The sequence below is a fragment of the Centroberyx affinis genome, unplaced genomic scaffold, assembly GCF_046629955.1.
Source record: "Centroberyx affinis isolate AG114_WGS23_722 - 3 ecotype Tasmania unplaced genomic scaffold, CSIRO-AGI_Caff_v1 ptg002216l_1, whole genome shotgun sequence".
Classification (NCBI taxonomy): Eukaryota; Metazoa; Chordata; class Actinopteri; order Beryciformes; family Berycidae; genus Centroberyx; species Centroberyx affinis.
The window spans coordinates 1-20,280 of NW_027280517.1; the positions used below are offsets into that span (position 1 = coordinate 1).

A 20,280-nucleotide genomic window follows, 5' to 3' on the forward strand; every position below is an offset into this window, starting at 1 on the left:
GAATGTATATAAAACATATACATTCTAATACATTTATAAATAGACACAGATCAGGTAGATCAGAAGTTAACTTTGGTACTTCATTGCAGACAGCAACAAAAAATCCACACAAACACACATCCACACACATAGATACATATGTACACACAAACATCTGTCTGACTATACCTGCAGTGCCATTAATTGCCTTGACAAACAAACCCATTCATCGAGGAAAGCACATTCTCTGAGGCTAAATACAGTATGAGAGCACATAATGTGGATATAAAACGGAAATAATACCAACATGTTTTCTCCCAATGCTGGTAAGGATTAATGTTTTATGAAAATCTTTCTGATAGCAGGTTAAGCGATATTGATAAAAGAATGAAGGGTTTTTAAAAGTATATTTTTTGTTCCTCCAACTGAACTTCTTGTTTATGCAAAGTGATACAGTTTGAAAGAATAAAAAGAAAAGCATACAGATACAAAATTTTATAGAATATTAACTCCTACAATAGATTACATGCATGAATTGAGGGTAATATGATAAAATGTTATATTCACAAACAAATGTTCATTAACAGATTATTTTTGAGTTCTGTTTTATAGTGTTTTATAAACAGAATGAAATGTTCTAGTGAGCAAAATTTTTATAAGAATTTATAATACTAGTGCATGCCTGTTCAGAACGGGCCGATTGCTTGGCCTCCGGTATTGCTGCTTGCAGCTTTCTCGAGAACCGCTCATCCAAACAACTTCACACTTGACACAGCACGTCCTTGGGTCCCCAGCAATACACCCGCCAAGTGTGAAGTAGATCGGACGAACGGTTCTCGAGATATGCAAAGGACACACATACAGACAGAGATTCCTTGCTTTATAGTATGATGAACAAAAATGTTCATCACGTTCTCCTTCTCCTGAATTTAAATACTTAGGTATCATAATTGATTCACAACAACTCAGCTTCAGAAAACAAGTTAAAAAAAAGTAACAAACAGAATTAAACTGGTAAATTTTAGGTACATAAGAAATGCTATGAGTCTGTCACATATGAATTATTGTCTGACTTGCTGGACACATGCAAGGTTACAATAAACGTTTTATTGTAGTTTTGCATAACTGTGCAAGACTTGACTTCTAGAATTATATATATGAATTGTATGCAAGACTACAATAAATGTTTTAATGTAGTCTTGCATGACTGTGCAAAACTTGACTTATAGATGGTCGATAAGCAACCTCTGGAAATTCTAGACAAAAAGCCAGAGTTATCTTCATTGCAAAAGTTTAAACAAATATGGTACTTTAAGATGGGGCAATATGATCAAAATTGTTGTTAAAAAATGCTACTAGAAAATGACTGTGTGCTTGCCCCCCTGTCAGAAAGCAGAGAAATACACTATGTGGAGAGAAAATACAGCTCTCCAGCACCTGCACTGTCATATTCAATACAGATGGAAACAACCACCTTCCTATCTTCAAAGGACAAACTGTGAGGAATTAGCTCGTTCCTTTCCTTTCTGTCACAGAAAAGTCATTTCAAAATTAAAATCAAAATCTGTGTGACATGCAAATTATATAAGACAATGATGCATTTTAGATGGAATTGTATGTTCTCTTTTACAAGATAAAATGCCCATAATATTTTACCCAGCCTTCGACAATTCAACAGTAGTCTATGCTCTGGTTTGGGTGTCAAAACACAACCCATTTTACGCTCCATTAACTAGTAAATATCGACCTCTTGTGGTTGTATGAATAATGAAATTACTACATGAACTATAGCATTTCATATTGCCCTTTATAGTACCTGTATAGTCACCTGTGCATTTTCAGGCATCATTTAGCCATGTAAATTAAGGTTTAATAATAATTAAATATCCTAATTCTTGCTGAACCCAAATGAGTTTGGAAGACAAATATTGTGTTTCCAAAAATGATCTGTAATAACCAAAATGCTTGGATATATCTCTGTTGGTGTGGGCCTCAATATACAGCACATAGTGAATGATATGTAAACACTAATCAGAGTTTAAAACTATTTACCTCAATGCATTTTATTTTATTTTTGTAATTGCACTGCATTGGCATCATTGTGGGGAGAAAAACATAATTGTTTGAGGTCTTGAATTAAATCTCAAACCACTGTATCAATAAATAAATGCACTGTTTCAAGCAACAAATACAATGTGTGTCGTTTACTTGGCTCTGTAGCCGGCCTGGAGGAACCAGTGGTAGGCAGAGAGGACGCTGTGTGTAAGCTCCTGTTCCACCTGGAAGCCTTTCTGAGGATAGTCCCGGATTCTCTCGACCACGCCTGGACAATACAGGACCAGAAAATAAAAAACAGCACATGTGCAGAATAGCAAAAGAGGATTAAAGCAGTCAATATCGATCAGACATACAGCAGTGGTGTTGAAAGAGTGATAGACAGTACCAAGCATGTAAGAGATGAGATCCGAGGCTGTGCCCACAGTGGGGTGGGGGTATGCAGAGATGTCCATCTGGGGAGAGGTCACGATAGCATGTGTGAGCTCCACCTGCTCAGGCCACTGACGCAGGAAGGTAGCATAAACCCGGCGCTCCATGAAGGGCTGCTGCACCAGGATCACTCTGGAGGCTGTGGTGGAAGTGAGAAACACATAAGTAGTATCAGTTGAAGAGACAAAACAATCTAAATGTTGATAAAACAGCTTTGATGGTTCAATGAGTAAGAGTATGTATGTGAAGTTTCATGAGATAATTATAAAAACCAAGAAAGAGGTTCAGTGTACCTGAACCTGCTGTTCCCTTGTTTCTCAGAACTGCTATAATCATAGAAATGGCTACAGATCTCTCACCTGGGATGTTGTTCTCCTTAAGGACTCTGTGGGAGAAGCAAATATTCTCCCCAGTGTTGGTGGCCTCAGTCTCCAACAAGATGTTCCTCCTGGGAACCCCCATCCTCAGCGCCACCTCCAGAAAAACATCAGCTTCTCGTCTGGTCCACACACCTATTTGAAATATGCACGGCTGATTATTGATATAAATATAAGACTGGATGGAAACTAATAGGTGTGTGTGGCAGAGAGAGAGAAAGAGACAACAAGAAAGCAAGAAAGAAAGAAAAAAACATGAGTATGCCCTCGCTGACCTGCAGTCTGCTTGCCCAGGTAGCCAGTGAAGAGCAGCCATGGAGCCCATCCCTCCAAGAAGAGAGCAGCTGACCTCTCAGCAACACGCAGGTCATGGCAACCCAGGCCAATTATCACATCACTCTGAGAACAAACAGTATGTTACTGTCACGCCTAATAACAACAAATGGGTCATAATGTCAGTTTGAGCAATTACTATCATACTAGTCCAGACTTCCGGGGATGTGCGTGCCACAACTCCACGCAGACTTGCCAAAAATGCACATAAACAGCGTAAATTTGGGAAAATGGAAAAATCAGCTTTGTCAGTCCCTGCCTATGCCAATGCTCAATGCCCATGTGCAGTTTCAGATTGATTGGCCAACCCACTGCGGAGCAAAATGGATGCAGATAGACAGACACACAGAAGGACAGTTTTCCTCATTTTATAGTAGGATAAGGAGGATATAGAGCAGTATAATGACAATTATGATATCCGTATTACCAATGATGTCAGTTTTATTATGATGATGAGTTTTACGTTGTTATAACTGAAATGACTAATAGATGTGATGACAATTTCAAGGGAGAAGGTCTTAGATTTATTTGATGATGTAAATGATCATACAACAGTCTCTCACATTACAAGTACATAGTACACCTTGCCTTTTCCAGAAGCTGATGCAGACGTAGGTAGTCCCAGAGGATTCTGGCCCTTTTCTCACTCTGATTGTCCATTCCTCTCACATGCTGAGCTGTGGAGAGAGGGAGCGGACTTCAAAACATGAGCCAGAGCACAAACAAAAAGAGCACAAAAAGCCATGTTTTCATAAACATGAAGCCATGCTCAGAACAACTTTCTCAAGCACAAATGACACCCTGCCAGTGACCTTAAATGTGTAAGAGAGGAAGCAGTCATCCTAACTTTAGTGAAGCTAGCTTACATCAGTCATGTATCAGGGTCCACTGACCCAGAAAATGTGACACAGCAGCCTCCATAACAACACTGGCCTCAGGCAGGTGGTTGACGTAGGCCGCCCTTTAAAAGAACAGGGGACTACAACAGTGGCCAGTTTCCACTCAGGCTTTCAACTCTATACCACAGCTCAGGCCATTTACTCCCCAGCGTTTCTAGCCCTTAACATCATCCGCATGCCATTTGTCCCAAGGATGAAAGCTTCCTTTCTCCCTCTCAACTCGTCCATCCACTCCAATGCTCTTCATCTTCTCTTCCTCCCAAAGTTTGATGAATGCTTCCTTTAACTAGAATGCATTATGTAGCTCTGATGACTAGTCATGAGAAAAGGCCCACTGACTGTACATTTCTACTACTACAGCACATTTTCATGATCATGTTTAGATTAATCTAATTGGCTAAGGCCTTATCATTCATTTTTTGATTGGCTAGAATTAGTTTTATTCCTGTCATTTACTCTGATCACTTATCTGAGGACAGCATTACTGCATAGAGTATAATAGTCAAATCCATCACATCACATGACATGAACTGTCACTGTGAAACCAGGTTCAGGTTTTACTTTTGGCCTGATTCAAACTACAAAATACATAAATATATTTGCAAAGCATTTTCTCAATGAAGTGATGTCACATATTAAAGTGCTGTTGGCAAAAAACATGCAGTGTATCATCCCTAAAAATAGTGACCCTGCTCTTACTTGCTACTGGAAAATCAAGTTAGCAGCAGCAGCAGTACTCAGTATAAACATTCATCACCTGCTGAACACACAAGCAACAGTGTCATGGGGTCAGAGGTCAGTTGACCCTCACGCTACTCCTGGTGTTGTTTTTCAGCCTCCAAACAAACAAAAACACCCCTCAGCAATCCAGAAACAGAATGGGATCAGTTTGCTCCTGCTTTGCGAATCTACCAGATTCCTTTATTCTTTTAAATAAGGTCTGTTGCTTTGTTTCTCCAATCAGCATGATTTGTTTCTCTTGCCTGGGCTAAATTATAGCTGACAGTGAATTAATAAGGGAAATAGTAATTTTCATGTGATACAATAGCTCCCTGATATAATCAGCCATAATTACCTTCAGTGCTCCCTGCCTATATTGACCACAGATCATCTTTTTTTTCTGGGTTTGATATTAACCCAAAAACTGTTAAATTAATGAGGTAATGCACGTTATTCTTAATGATGAAGGATGCACACCCTCTGCTGGTTCATTTTGGAATTATGTTTACTCTCATTTACTGGGTAAAGTTTGTGTCCTAAGCAATCAGTCAGAACGTGTAAAATTATAACATTTGGCATAGTGATACACAACAGTCTAACAAAAGTTAGAGACAACACTGGTAACTTGTAACTGTATTTTTTTTTACGCGTCTGTTTTGTCACTGTTCCTATACAAGGGGTTTTTGGACAGACACTGAAAACATTATCAACTAGAATCGCACTCAGAGAGCGCAGACCTCCACCAAGGTACGTGCTATTATTGCTTGTTCGTGAGTCAGATCCGGATCCGCTCCAAAATTTTATGGGTTCTTCCTTGGCCCATGCTACACCCTTCCACAAAGTTTCATGAAAATCGGGCCAGTAGTTTTTCCGTAATCCTGCTAACAGACAGACAGACAGACAAACGGCACTGAAAACATAACCTCCTTGGCGGAGGTAATGAATGTATTAGATGTGGTGTCTTCCAATCAATCCACAGTCCCCACATTGTCTTCATAGTCATTGCTAAATATGTCATATATAAATGTAAAGTATCCTTCAATCTTTATTTTTACAGTTTAAAAGTTATTAATCTTGATACATTGACTTTCTAAGGCTTTCTACTAAAACTAAATTCCTGAATCAATAAAGTTCTAACTTATCTTATCTTATCTTAAAGTACTCAACATTTAGAAATTTAAGGTTTTCTTTTAACCTGTAATCTGCGGTCCTTTTGCCCTTGTCAAAACTCTGTACTGCATATTGGGTTTTTTTTCTTCCAATGAATCTCAAAAATACTTTCAATGTATAACATGTATCAAACATTATGCTACAAATCACAATAAACTAATAAAAAATATACAAACTGCCAATGTTTTCAAATAAATTTATTAAACAATTTAAATACATTTCATATGTTACAGTAACACAAATATACTTACAAACCACAGAACATTATGAGTTGAGGAAACAGTTTTTACTACCACCTTGTGGTTGTGCCTGCCCCGCTGCCTTCTCCCTGCAGGTATCCATCATACAGCTCTCTGAGGTGCAGGACGAGCTCCTCTGTGTTCTGTCCAGTGAGAGCCGACAGGGGGATGACCCTCTGGGTGACGTGGCTCTTTAGGGTTTCTAGCTTCCCCTGGGCCTCTGGCAGGTCCATTTTGTTGGCGATAATGGCGTGAGGCCGGTGGGACAGACCACGCTCATACTGTTCTAGTTCGTAGCGCAGGTGCTGCAGTTGGGTCCAAGGTTCTGGAGCAGACAGGTCCAGAACGAAGAGCAGGAACCGACAGCGCTCTATGTGTCGCAGGAAAGAGATGCCCAGGCCGCGGTTCTGATGAGCCCCACGAATGATCCCCGGGATGTCAGCCACTGGACAGAGCGAGGGGAACAGAATATTTAAAAAACGGGACAAGTGTTGTAGAGGATACCCTCGCATTACAGTGTATGTAAGAAAACAGCAATATACATCAGAATACAAATTATGCAGTGCATGATTGTCTTTATCCTTTAGTAAATCAGTGTGCTGTATCACAATTGGCCTAAAATCAACTACCTGCTACTTGCTCATGATCCCTGTACTTGACTATGCCCACATGTGGGTTGAGTGTTGTAAAAGGGTAGGCAGCTACAGCAGGCTTGGCATTGGTGATGGCCCTCAACAACGATGATTTCCCCGCGTTTGGAAATCCAACCTGAAGTGGTAGAGAGAAAAAAATCAATTCATTACTTTTACAATACATCTAACAATATCAGGTGCTTCTGCAGTGCTGAATGCACCAATACACTTAAATACACCATTATGCCAATGTTCTTTTTATAACATAAGCTTAAAGTGATGTTTAACCTTGGAGTACATTGGGTTGTAGTAGCTTCCTGACCATAATATAAGTCTGAAAAACGTTAGTCATCTTTATCAGTTTCTCTTGTCCTGTGATTTGTGAGAGGAGAACAGAGCTGTTCTTTTTTCTCTCTTTTCAGAATGATGACTGACGATTTTCGGGCTTTTATCATAGCCAGGAAGCTACAACAATCCAAGGTACTCCCTAGTTCAACATTTTCCTTTTTCCTCACCAGTCCAGCATGGGCCATGGTGCGTAGCTCTAGCTGGAGGACCCTCTCCTGGCCCTTAATTCCTGGGGTGGCTGACATCGGGGCACGGTTCTCGTTGGACAGAAAGAATCGGTTCCCCTTCCCCCCGGCCCCTCCAAATACAGCCAGATACTCCTGGCCGTGCTCAGAAAGGTCCACTACTGTCTTGCCCTGCTCCTTCACCACAGTGCCTAATGGTACCTTTGCAAAGGGAAAAATATCAGAGCGTCAGATCAGGCACCAGGTTTTACATGTACTAAAAATATGACAGAACTGTTTGTAGGTTAGATTCCAACCATAAGCGAATGTATGGACTCACAAAAATGTAGGTTGCGCTGCCATTCCGACCGTAACAGTTCTTGTTGCCCCCAGATTGCCCATCCTCTCCCTTGTAAACCGGAGCTACTTGCGCCAATGATTTGACAAGCCGGTTAACTGAAAGCACGCAAATAAGGGATACAGATGGAAACACCTTGTGGCATGATGCAGGCAGCATGGAGCCTAACCATATTGAGACTCTGTCAGTGACTATGTTGACATGAAACCTTTCAACAGCACTGATTTCCTCCGCAAAAGTCCAGCTACTTTCCAGCAGCAGCCTGCATTTCATCATAATGAGTGTGTACATAGGATGGGTAAGTTGTACAACACATGGTAAACAGACCAGTGTCAGTCTCAGCACACAATCGCTTACCTTTAATGATGATGTTTCCCCCATCACCCCCATTCCCTCCATCTGGTCCGCCCCACTCTTTCCGGGGCTCACTGTGAAAGGTGCTGGCTCCTTTACCACCTGACCCGGCCACTAGCTTCACATGGCGATGGTCAACAAAGTAACGGGTCTATGGGGCCACAACAAAATGTCATGTTATACAGTTGGCTTCATTAGTTTTCAGAATCAAGCAACGCTGATTGGTGGTGGAATACATGGTATGATCACACAGCTTACACACATACCAGTTTCTTTTCAGACATTTCTTTCTTGTGATTCCCTCGGACCTTGGCGCCTCGCGTGCAGGTAGTGCTGACATCTCTGACACCGCCAGCGGCTTTCCGTCTCAACGCCGCTGATGACACTGGAAAACTACTGTGGCTGAATAAGCTCAACTCATTCCTTCCGTGTCTAAATATGTATCCTAAAAGTATGTCTGGAGAAAGACACCTCGGGGCTTTAACCCTCGACAACGTTGTCAACATTGTGACATTCAGCAGAATAATGTTATTATTCTAAAAGTAGCTAACCGTTTGCCTCGACCCATGAACACATTGCGAGCAACGAGCAAACCGGGAATCTGTCAAGAAAGCGTAAAGTTATATCACTTTACGATGGACATCAATACCTAAAAACACAGAGCCAAACTAAAGTTAGGATAGGCATGTCCAACGGCATATATTACCTACTGCTAGAACGCAGACTACAGCTAACTTTGTTTAGCTTCAGTAGTATCTCTGTGAGCGATGACAACTACGGAAAGCGAGAAGGGTCCGGTAAGAGTGCGTTGAAAAGCGATTTTGTATTCGCATACCTTCACAACCCCTACGTTGTAGCAGTAGTCAGCAAGTGCGATGTTATGTCTTCCTTTACGGTTCTCTCAATGATTAAACACAATAATCATGTCGGAAGGAATCGATTTACTTATAACATCTTTGCTTAATAAGACGTCTTAGGCCCATGTCTACTACGTTATTGTGTTGTAGTGTGTGTTCTTCTCAGGGGCAGAGATTAGCCTACATTTATAAGTATCCTACATTAACTTAGAAACCGCATGTTCTTTAGCAATAACACACTAGCCTAGTACATTATATGTAGCCCAATTTCGCATACAACCTAGACTCTTATTGTAATCTGTGACTAATGCTAGCACTTCTTTATTGAACTACACAAAAGTCAGACCTACAAAAGGTGAATGTCAGTTTATTTTATATAATAAACAGTAACAAACAGCTGAAAAGAACAGGCAATGCAGTCTTACAGTAGATCAGCGGATAACATTCATATTGGAATATTCAGACCAAACCTGACTCTCGCTCTTTCTCCAACACACACACACACACACACACACACACACACACACACACACACACACACACAAGGGCTACCACCCAGATCAATGATGACACACTATAAAGAACTTGAAAACACTGTCGTACATATTCAATTCACAGCAAAATGAAACATTGATACAGATACGTTGTAACTTTGTGTAGAGAAGCCTGTGATTGTCACTGTTGAGTGGCATATAGTTATTTAGCTGTTTGACAGCGAAAACACTGCAACTATTGTGTTGCCCCCTCTGGGGTAAGTTGAGTTACTACAGTATCAACCATTCATATTCATAGTTATCACTGAGTTAATACACATTATTACCCCAAAGCTGGACCCTCACAATTATAGAATCCTTATTACAAATCATATTCCTGTGTAATAAACTGTGATTAGCATAATGGCCAGAGGTGCTCTCTAAATAATTTGACATAAAAACATAATATCTGTCCATAGTGTACTTGATGATAGCTAGATAGATAGCTAGATAGCTAGATAGACAGACAGACAGACAGACAGTGTTAACAATTAACAAATTAATTAATTAAATTAAGAACTAAATAAGGCAAGTGTGCTTGTAGGACATAGTCATATACGCTTGTCTTAAAATCGACACTATATCCCCTTTAACACTTGTCTTATTATTATCATTAAATATTTTTCCTCTAACACAGAAGATGATGATTAAAAGTTTTCACTGAAAAAACAACACTGAAGTAAGCTTTATGTTTGCGAACAACCTTACGTAATCCATAAAATACATCACATAGAAAACACAGAAAATAAATTTCCAAAACATAAAAAGTCACTTGATATCTGCAACAAACGTAATACTTAATGACATAAGATGAACAAACAACACGACCGTAGACTTTACCATGTTTGTACGTGTAGAAACTACAAAGAAGGTATACAAGTCCACACTAACGAGAACCAACCCCAACATGACTGAGTGTATTGCACTTATTGAAGTAGAGGTGCAGGACACATTCTACTGCTCTGTCCCTGTGTTACTTTGGCTTTTTGAGGATCATTTCTTAAAAAACAGCTTAAATTGCACTACAATAACATACACCATCACTGTAAAATAAATTAAAGTGCAGACAAAGTGGCAAAGTGTAACAATATAAAATCATAGCTGAATAGTATGACACCTCTAAATTCTGCACAATAAAGATTTGTGTGTGTGCAGAACAATGCCATGGAATAAAACAAAAATTAAGTGACAAAATACTACCACTACATATGGTTATCATGGTCAATGACACACACTCCTAAGTCCGGACCAGTCGGCTATCTATTGTGCCTATTACCTCAATAAGACATATGCAGATATTAAGACAGAGTGAAAACACAGAATGTTAAACCACACAGAAACACATCACAGCTTGACTAACACAGACATACGTCCCTGATCAAGTCAGGTACAAGGACCAACATTTTCACCTTCATAAAAATTAATTTCCCTTACCATGAGATATAACAGTGTCTCTACTACGGATTAAAGCTGGATCTAGTCTATTAGATAAATATCAAGTAACGTTTCCTTTTGCCAAAAGTCTAATTTGCTTTTTTTTATAGCCACAGTCTCACAAACCGAGGACCTGCTCTATGCACCCAGTGAAGGAAAAACAAGGAAGAAGCTGGTAAAGAAAAACAATAAAGTAGAGGGATGGGATAAGGATTCAAAGGCAAACAGAGATAAAAGGAAAAGGAAGATAATGATATACAAAGGCAAGTGCTGAGGCATAACTAATGACTTTGCAATTCCTTTAATAGTACCCTATTATCCATATTAAAGGTTTGCATTAAGTGTCTTTATTCTAAACGCACCCTGACTCTCCGCAGGGTGGCTGGTAGCCCTCGCACACCTTCAGCTACGACCCTGTAGTGAGCGAAACGGAGGAGGAAAGCATCATGTTTGACCAGATTATTTATTCTTAGCTAGAAGGACGATGAACAAGAGGGTAATCTAAATCTGATGCAGTCAGGTCTTGTAATCCACAGCACAACACTGTTGAGTGGCATTCCCAGAACCATTCCTTTATCCTTTTCATCCAACAGGAAAACAAAGTGATACTTTATTGCTGATAGTTTCCATACTGACCCTGCAAGGTAAAAAGATCATTTACATTGTAAATTTAGATTGCGTTTTATACAGAATATTGTTCACTTCGGTGTTTATATTGTGAGATAGTGCAGTAAAGTACAAAAGTATCATTGTAAATCTACATTACCCACCATTTTCTACACATAACCACATTCAGGACTTTTTTATGTGTAAGTAACTACCTTATAAACTCAGTAAACATGATAACAATGTATTGTAATTGAGAAAATAAAAAGTACCCAATGCTTTATATCTTGAGCTGCTGCAATTGAGAGTTTTAGGGGTGATGCAAAGGGGCTAGTACAATCTGGCTCCTTATGTATGTATTTTTGAGGCCCCAACTACTTACAGAGTGCACTGCAGTTGTGTGCCCTATTATGTGCTGTACTATTTCAACAAGTTTTTGTTTGGAAAAAGAAAACGATTATCAGTACTACTTGGCACCAGAAATGTCCATGGCAGAAAGCCATGGATGCGGGTACTACAAGAATGTCTAAAAAAATATCAAAGAGGTTCAAAAGCCTTTTTTTGCATATTTTATATGGATGTTGGCCTGTAACACAAAAGTTCAGAGAAATCTGAGAAAGTATGATCTAATGTGCTGTACCTGTTCGTAGGCGTAGGGTCTCTGTGTCTGTGCTGCAGGGCCTCCCTGGGTGGAGCGGTACGAGCCGTACTGCTGGCCTTGACCCTGCTGATACTGAGAATACTGTGAGGAGCCACCCTGGCCGGGCCCTGGAGGGAGATGGTACAGTCAATTTAAGTGTGTGTGTGTGTCTTTGTCTGTGTGAATGTGGATTTATGTGAGTTGTCCTAACCGTATCCCTGTGGCTGTCCACTGTAGCCCTGTTGAGAAGAGTACTGCTGCTGGCTGAAGGGCTGCTGGCCGGAGCCCTGCTGATACTGAGCCTGCTGCTGACTGTACTGAGAGTTACCTGCAGGGAAACACAAACAGGTATAGAGCCAACTATTAATGCTGTCAATTAGGTCACATTCACACTACAGCTGTGAACTACATGTGGTCCTAGATCTGATACATATCTGATATGCAGTTACGGAGATTACTGTCATCGCCACTCTGCATTGGTGCACTTCAGAAAAAGATGGAGGATAGAAGTCAAAAGACAAATATTCCTTAAAATTAACGCTTGGACCGCAACTTCACCAGCTTCCATCATGTACTGTCTCGCAAATATGACGTCATTTGTTGTTGTTCATTTGCGCATGCGGGTCATTTCATGGTAGATGTCTGTTCATGTGTCACTTTTCAAACATGAAACAGAACAGTTAAGAAAAAAAAATTGGATCTGAGCAAAAAATCGGAATTGAGTATTAAGGCCTGGCTATGTGAACGTAGCCTTGGCGATACACTTTAGTTTCAGCACATGGACAAACAAACACATGGTTCTAGATTAAAAAATAAATTAACAAATAAAACCAATGACAATCAATTGATTTAAGGGTAATTGGTACCTCCTTCATAGTAGTGTTGTGAAGATTCATCGAAGGATCTCTCGTAGCCTTGCTCTCCATATGAAGACTGTTGATATGTGTATTCTCCATGACCTGAAGAGAACAGGATTCAACACATGCAAACACAACTCTGCCAAGACAGCAAAACCCACTTACATACTGAACAGAGATTATTCCTCTCACAGTTGCAGGCACATTTATAATACATGTGCGATGACAAAATTACAAGCACAAACAACATTTGCCAGACTTCTCACTTAATTATGAACTCAGAACACACAAAGCACAAACAAACACCCTGCCTGGAAGTAGTTTGTGCTCTGTCCTCAACAAACTGCGACAACACTTTCTGAAATCTGAAATTTCGGCACACCAAAGGGGACAGTATGGACACAGACACACTGGGAGGAAACAGAATTGAGACCAACGTCAGCCCCTTGCAAATTCTTTTTTTCAATACTTTTCAACTCCCACAACAAGGGAAAGAAAGACCAAGACTGAGAGGAAAAGAGTTGAAGCTTTAGCGCTGCGGTAAATCTGGCTCAGGCCTGTGGGATGGTGCTGGGAGAAAAATGGCATGTACTGTACATGAGTGCATGATCTGTGAGATGTGTTTGTGTGTTTGAGAGCTGTGTGTATAAAGTTTAAGGCTGTGCATGATTACCATCAGGGTAATACTGCTGGTTTATGGGCTCGCTGGAGCTCTGAGTGTGTCCATACTGCTCTCCGTAGAACTCGTCTTGTCCCATGTACTGCTGTGCAGATCCTGCAAGACAGGCGACACCACGATTGGTTAAACAGGTGGTTGGACTAATTGGCCGCTGTGTTGGTAACTAAAGGGGGCTGGGCCAGGACACTTGGGCAATTGGATAGCCAGAAGCTGTGTTTGTGTGTGCATGTGTGTGTTTGAATGTGTGTCTGAGTGTGTATTCAAAAAACAAAGGAGAGGCTGTAATGGATGATACTATGGACACCTTTCCTGTGATTCCTTATTTAGTGAAGAAGCAACAAAAATGATAGAGTGAAAGAATTAACATGAGAGTTACAATTTGGTTGAGAACTTATGCTCAAATGATGTCTATTCTCGCTAGAGCAAAAAATTCTGAAGGAAGCCATTTCAGGCCAACCCAAATATTTGGAGATGCTCATTAGACTGGAGCAATGAATAATTCCATGAAAATGATATGAAATGTAATTTTGAGGAGAAAATGAAGATTACAGAAAGCCAATTATCAGGGAGAATCTGATCTCTGCTTGGCGGTGGTGTGCAGAAACTCCAGATTCCACTCCTTCCCTTTACAGTCTATCTGACAAACTCAGGAAAACGACGACAACAAAAACCGCAAGAAGCACAAAGGAACCGTGCACGGCTTAAACTCCTTTCCAAATCATAATGGGCAGAAAATTTCCCAATTACAGAGATGAGCTGTACCATACAAAACATTTTCATCTTAAGTTCTACAACAATAGCAAAACAATCTCATAGCGGTATATCTGATCCTACGCGATATCGCCAAGGAACCACAGTTGATAGAGGAGCCCTAGCAACAGCCCCACAACCAATCAGAAATCACCCAGCCTAACTTAAGACGCAACAATGTCATAATAACACAGTTCTATCCAGACATACTTCACCAAGTCATGCAAGGATAATAGAGTAGCCTATCAGGGTAAATGAGGACTTACAACCTCAGACTAGAGGCATGTCCTGTTACCTTGGAAACAGTCTCCCATCCTTTTCAAGTGTCTACTGTACGAGTTACGTGCCTGGTCCTCATCCTTCAAAAGACACAACGGGACTTGGTGAAGCTATTATTAGGCGCACGCTGACACAGCATGAGTAAAGTGATTTACAGAGACAGGGACCCAATGTGACAAGAGTGATATATCTCCAGTCTGCCTCTTAAAGTTGCAGGCCGGCCACTGGGACAGTCGAAATTACACAGCTTCAATATCACTCTGACTTTATGATCTTCAAAGTCAAACACTGATACCAGGTTACCATGAAAATACTTATCAGGAATAAATGCAACCCATTGTAGCTTCCGATCTTAGCCTTTCCATCCATCTGGGAACTGTGAGAGACTACCATCCATAGCCAAACTTCATGAAAACCTGTTGACCACTTCAATCCAAACACTTCCTAATTCTCTCACACAACCATCTATATACTTTCGCACTCAAACACACACACCCACACATACTCATTGAGCCCATGCTGAATAAACATGTTTCTAGAGTTTCTTCATTGCCAGACCGCCGCACCGTGAAGAGAGAAGTCATCACCACCTACCTTGCTGTGAAGAGCGGTAGGTTCCCATGGGCCTCTGAGACATCATACTGTTTCCTTGGCTGCCCTGACCCATCATGCCCATGGCCTGCTGTCCCTGATAGTGTTGGCCCCCGGCCTGGGCTGACGAGTAGTGCGGGGTGGCTGACTGTTGGTGCATCATGGAGACTGGGAAGGAGGTGGAATTACGTGGGAGAGATCTCATACATTAATACACACAGACACACTCAACGCCAAAATGAGCAAAGGCATACACAACATCCTCAGAACTGAGACTAATTAAATTGTAAAATAAACAGATGTAAAAGGGGTTTCCATGGCAGTCAGGGTACGGGAAAAGCCAGGGGGTCCATGGCAGTCAGGGGTCTCTTAAAAAAATCTCTTTGAAGAGAAGCTTTCAAGATGCTCTGAGGTATAAATGCAAACAAAGCCAGTGAAGTCAGTGCATAAACAGAGATAAATACACATGGACATCCAGGGAGAGAAGGGCTGCATCTCAGGGTCGGGGGTCAGAGATTAGGAGAGGTAAGCCTGGAGCAGGGAGGTGGGGGAAAGAACTCCAGAAGGAAGGAGGGGGGAGGCAGGAAAAACCTCTTTGATGAACTGAATGTGTTTGGTTTTTTTTGACGGTCATACTGGACAAACAAGGAATTTGGAGATTGGTGAGTCTGTGTGTGAGCAAAAGTTATGTTCGAGAGCCAGGGATTACTATGAATGCTGCGATGAATCTTTGCTATGAACACATTCAGTGACATTTCATAAATCACTTAACCATCCATCTTACTTCTTGTTTGAGTCAAAAATCAGCTCGAAATCAGGTTTCACACTTGAGAGGCATAACTTTTATTATCACTCCCTCTCATGTCTAAATGTCAAATCTTGCATCCTATCAAAGGAACAAGTAAGGCATCTTGCAACTTAAGGCTTATCAAAATGATCAGTGCTCAGTATTTTGGTGTCCTGGCTTCATTTTCTAAGCCTCTAAATATTCCTTTCCATGGCTAAGAATGGACTGCTTCCTGGTGACTGGGCTCCTCTACCTGGCTCACCTTGGTTGGACTGCATGTTGAGGTTGCTGCGGGAGGAGGAGGAAGAGGAGGATGAGGATGTGGAGGAAGAAGAGGAGGAAGAGCCATAGCCGGGCCCGGGGCCCTGGATCATGCTGCCCTGGGAGGGGGGCACGGCGTGGCTGTAGCCGGAGGCTGAGGCCGAGCCGCCGTAGCCGCTGGCTGGCAGGCTGAGGGATGAGGAGGGAATAGCCGACTGCACCTGACCAGACTGCTGCTGCTGCATGGGGGCATGGCTGGGGCCTGACGACACACACGCACAGTCAGAGCAGCCAGCACACAGTCCCATGCGGTACCATATCATATTCATCATGGAAACACATTCAGTTCATCTTTACTGGAAGCTTGCGTAGTAGTAGTAGGGCTAGAATGATGAATGATGTTAATCGTGGGTGCAAAAAATCATACGGATTAGGAACAGAGGGGAAGCAAAAGTAGCTAACAGCACGCAAATCTGACTATTAGACCATTAGCTGGACTTAAGACCAAAGAGGCTTGCAAGCAGTAAGATAATTAACAAGAGAGGTATCCTGACAGACGAGACAAGGTGTGCGCAGACAGACAGACAGACAGACAGACAGACATGCAGCAAAGTCAGGAACAGACGAGCACTCGAGACGGAGGGCGGACAACAAGATGGAGCTGTTTGTGTGTGTGTGCATATCAAGTTTGAGTTTGTGTGGGGGAAAAACACGTTCACATGAGCAAGAGTTTAGCAGTGCACATACGTGATGAGCTCTCACCATTGCTCATTTGACTCTGCATCATTGATGTGGGGGGCAGTCCTGGAGCTATGTTGTCGTTGAGGTTGCTCTGAGAGTGCGCCCCGCTCTGGCCCATCCCTCCAGGACCCATAGACATGTTGGGAGTGGGAGGCTGTGAAAGTGAAGATATATGTGAATCAGTTGTGATTGGCACAGTTTATGAGAGAGTGAAGATGAGGGGGAGGATGTGTGTGTACTTAGTATGCCTCCATATTGCCAGTTCTTCATTTGTTTCCTTTCTGTACTCACAGCTCATTTCGGATATAGATGGCTTAGTCTACTGAATGGTCCACTGTACTTTGTGAGTGACTAATCGTTTTGTCCTTTATTTCCCCTGCTGTCCAAAATTGGCTTATGAAGACAATATTTTTGTTTGTTGTATCAACTGATGACAGTTGCCAAATTAGATGGGAAAAGAATGTTTATTTTTGTGCCTTAAGGTAGTTTACCCAAATCTACCCTATAAGACTATGATTCTTAAACTTATCAACTGGATTCATGTTTAAGAACTGATATCTTTGCATCTTAGATTATTATTATGGGGGTTTATTGAAAAACGCGAGAGAGATGAGGGAGAGGGTGTGTGAGAGAGAGGTGGGTGGATGGCCAGAGAGGAAGGATCTGCTGTGTTGCATGAAGTCCAAGTGTTGCTGAAACCTCCTGACAGACTCACCGCAGGTAGTAGTGACTGCATGTTCTGATTAGAATCTGCTATTGTGGCCAAGTAAACAAGATTTCTGTGCAGGATCTGCTGATACCTGTCAAAAAGTAGAAAACAGATTCCACCACCATTGTTGCCATTATACATTCAATGTGACATTTACAAGCCATCACACAGAAGAAAAATAATACAGGACACCTACTGTGTGCATTCCGCTGTCTTGCCTTTGCTTTGGTAATCCATTATGCATTGTATTAGATGATGGTTTTCATCCAGCATCTTTAAGGGGACAAAAAACAAAACAACCTCAGTTCGCAGTGCAGAGTAAATTATACACTAAAAATGTGCCATATTTAAACATTGCAGAGACTGAAAGTGTCCTGGATTCTCAGAACTTGCACCCGCCTCTAAGAACACATTTTTCTGGGTCAGATTTTTTTTTTTCTTTTTTCATAATGTTGCCATAGCCGAATGAGCCACTGTCTCTTCACACTTAAAGAAGCTTCTCACAGTCCTCATTTAGGACGTCGTTTGAAAGTCAGTGTGTGGACAAGCTGTGGTAAGTGTGAGTAGTGCATTTTACCAACAGCCAAAACACATCTCTGTAAACCCACATGGTTCAATCAAGGATAAAGAAGCGGCAGTCTGGATAGCGTATGGCTCCGGCTTGTCCTGCGTTGCTCACTTTCCCTCCATCCTATACCACCCCGTCTTTATTCTCATTGGATGCTTGTATTTTTTGTCACAATGTGGGTGTCCAGCATCAACATTTAAACATAAGATGGGACACTGCTTGTCTTAAAATAAACCAACTAAACCCAGCAAAAAAAAAAAAAGATGCTGTGCTTTAAAATGATCATTCTTTGATATCAAGCGCAAAACAACACCTTTATCTGTTTTACCTACAAAAACATTCATCATCTATCAGGAAAAAGCAACGAGAATAACCTCCTCCCAATGGACATTTAGGGATCCAGCCAGTGAGTTGAGCCTATGTAGCGGTACATCATCATGGCTTTGTTTGGCTCGCACCTTCAATTGACTGTAACGTTACAATACCAGTTGCCATTTCTTCTGATATTCACCACAAGCTACTTTCTCCGCACTGGCGGCGGACCGCACACTCCCATCCAGACTAGAATAAAATCTTTTCTTATCACAAACGCCCCAACGCATCAGAAAGGCTTTTACCTTTTGAATCGTTTGCTGTGTCACCTCCCCTTTACTCCTGGGGCGCGCCGATGAAAATGCCACCGACATTTTGTCATATGGGAAATAAAAGCGCTTCTTTTATTCTAATATTTATTATCTTGAGCGCAGCCCTCTATTTGGCTACATAGTTTCCCCATTACCAGGAAATGGGGGTATTGAGAAAATCAGCTTCTTTAAACAAAGAGAACAGATTGGAAAGCACTTGATTTTTCTTAATGTGATTAAATATGTAATTTTACTGAAACTGTGTGTTTGTTCTGTATGAAAACAATTGCATAAATAATAAACCGTTGTTTGAAGTGGAAAAATCCCTCTCCCTCAGTTTTTGGTACAGCCCGAACAGTGAGTAGCCTACCACTTTCCTCACAGTAGAGGGGGTATCCTTTGATTCATGAAAGCCAATGGGTCTACATTTTACACGCTGCACAGTGCGCCGAGCGAGACTGTGGGCCAATTGTGGGAGAGCGGTTGCAAAAGTTTCACCAAAAAAACCATCTAAAAATATCACATTGCAATTTTATGCTCACAGTGTCCGTTGTTCAGATGCATGTTTCATAATACAGGTTTCCTCTTTCGTTTTGTTTTTCATAGAATTTAGACAATATTGTCACAATATGCACTTGACATCTACTGCGCATCTTTTCACAAGTTATTTAAAGGAAGCAATGGCTCCCAAACTTTTCCCCGCTGGATTTTGTCCTAAGGAACCCCATAGAATTTTGTTGTTGCCTAATAGTACAGAAGTGGACAATACAGAGGCATACTAAGTTTATATTGTAGGCGGGGTGGTAATAAAGATTGTGAACCCCGTGACCAAAATAGTCACCTTTCTGTCTGTGCAAGGGTCTCTGGAGTAAAGCAATGAAATTTTGCTTCCACACTGTGAAAGACACTGATTTAAGTATTGACAAGCTAAAGATCTTTCCTTTACCCAATATAATAAAGAGCTGTTGACTTAGAAGCATGCATACTGTTCCAGAGTAAAGAATAATCTTGTGTAGGCTACTACTTTAAAGAATATTAACTTAAAGATACTCCAAGTCTGCTATCCAAGCTTGGATAGTGACTGATATAGTGACAATATAACATCTTCTTCCATTGACTTGGGAGGAATAAATACAGCCTCAGAGACAAACAAGTGCATCAGCAATGTCCCGTTTATTTATAGAATATTTTCACTTTATTGCTTCAAAATGACAGAAAAATAAAGCAATGCAATGCACGGGATTTAAGTCTTACAGACTTTGTAAACAGTAATGTTCATTTTACGATGACAATATTTACAATTAT

General features: G+C 41.2%; 3 protein-coding genes across 3 annotated transcripts; all 3 read right to left on the reverse strand.

Annotated features, from left to right (window-relative positions):
- Nucleotides 1–2,183: 2,183 nt before the first annotated feature.
- LOC139655235 (uncharacterized protein SCO4629-like) lies at nt 2,184–3,836 on the reverse strand. The gene is made up of 5 exons (XM_071532581.1): nt 3,765–3,836; nt 3,119–3,242; nt 2,826–2,978; nt 2,423–2,605; nt 2,184–2,302 (listed from the first exon to the last, which is right to left on the reverse strand). Exons 1-5 carry the CDS (start codon nt 3,834–3,836, stop codon nt 2,184–2,186), a joined length of 651 nt encoding a protein of 216 aa, XP_071388682.1.
- Nucleotides 3,837–6,199: 2,363 nt separating this feature from the next.
- On the reverse strand, nt 6,200–8,812 carry mtg2 (mitochondrial ribosome-associated GTPase 2). Its single transcript, XM_071532584.1, has 6 exons — nt 8,327–8,812; nt 8,064–8,211; nt 7,689–7,804; nt 7,352–7,570; nt 6,834–6,972; nt 6,200–6,649 (listed from the first exon to the last, which is right to left on the reverse strand). The coding sequence occupies exons 1-6, from the start codon at nt 8,564–8,566 to the stop codon at nt 6,255–6,257; spliced, it is 1,257 nt and encodes a 418-aa protein (XP_071388685.1). The 5' UTR covers nt 8,567–8,812; the 3' UTR covers nt 6,200–6,254.
- Nucleotides 8,813–11,494: 2,682 nt separating this feature from the next.
- Nucleotides 11,495–19,038, reverse strand: LOC139655238 (calcium-responsive transactivator-like). Its single transcript, XM_071532585.1, has 11 exons — nt 18,970–19,038; nt 17,981–18,057; nt 17,791–17,875; nt 17,097–17,229; nt 16,336–16,596; nt 15,290–15,454; nt 13,661–13,762; nt 12,997–13,089; nt 12,342–12,458; nt 12,131–12,258; nt 11,495–11,521 (listed from the first exon to the last, which is right to left on the reverse strand). Exons 1-11 carry the CDS (start codon nt 19,036–19,038, stop codon nt 11,495–11,497), a joined length of 1,257 nt encoding a protein of 418 aa, XP_071388686.1.
- Between the last annotated feature and the right edge of the window lie 1,242 nt (nt 19,039–20,280).

What these genes read in the sequence shown, in the direction of transcription:
- LOC139655235 (XM_071532581.1), bottom strand. Translation starts at nt 3,836, where the DNA reads ATGGACAATCAGAGTGAGAAAAGGGCCAGAATCCTCTGGGACTACCTA. An exon ending in CCTGGGCAAGCAGACTGCAG is followed by an intron (nt 2,979 to 3,118) that starts GTCAGCGAGGGC and finishes TATTTCAAATAG; the next exon opens with GTGTGTGGACCAGACGAGAA. An exon ending in TCTCATCTCTTACATGCTTG is followed by an intron (nt 2,303 to 2,422) that starts GTACTGTCTATC and finishes TGTATTGTCCAG; the next exon opens with GCGTGGTCGAGAGAATCCGG.
- mtg2 (XM_071532584.1), bottom strand. Translation starts at nt 8,566, where the DNA reads ATGTTGACAACGTTGTCGAGGGTTAAAGCCCCGAGGTGTCTTTCTCCA. An exon ending in AAATGTCTGAAAAGAAACTG is followed by an intron (nt 8,212 to 8,326) that starts GTATGTGTGTAA and finishes GTGGCCCCATAG; the next exon opens with ACCCGTTACTTTGTTGACCA. An exon ending in GCAGCGCAACCTACATTTTT is followed by an intron (nt 7,571 to 7,688) that starts GTGAGTCCATAC and finishes CCCTTTGCAAAG; the next exon opens with GTACCATTAGGCACTGTGGT.
- LOC139655238 (XM_071532585.1), bottom strand. Translation starts at nt 19,038, where the DNA reads ATGTCGGTGGCATTTTCATCGGCGCGCCCCAGGAGTAAAGGGGAGGTG. An exon ending in CACAGCAAACGATTCAAAAG is followed by an intron (nt 18,058 to 18,969) that starts GTAAAAGCCTTT and finishes GTCCCCTTAAAG; the next exon opens with ATGCTGGATGAAAACCATCA. An exon ending in GACCCTACGCCTACGAACAG is followed by an intron (nt 11,522 to 12,130) that starts GTACAGCACATT and finishes TTTACCTTGCAG; the next exon opens with GGTCAGTATGGAAACTATCA.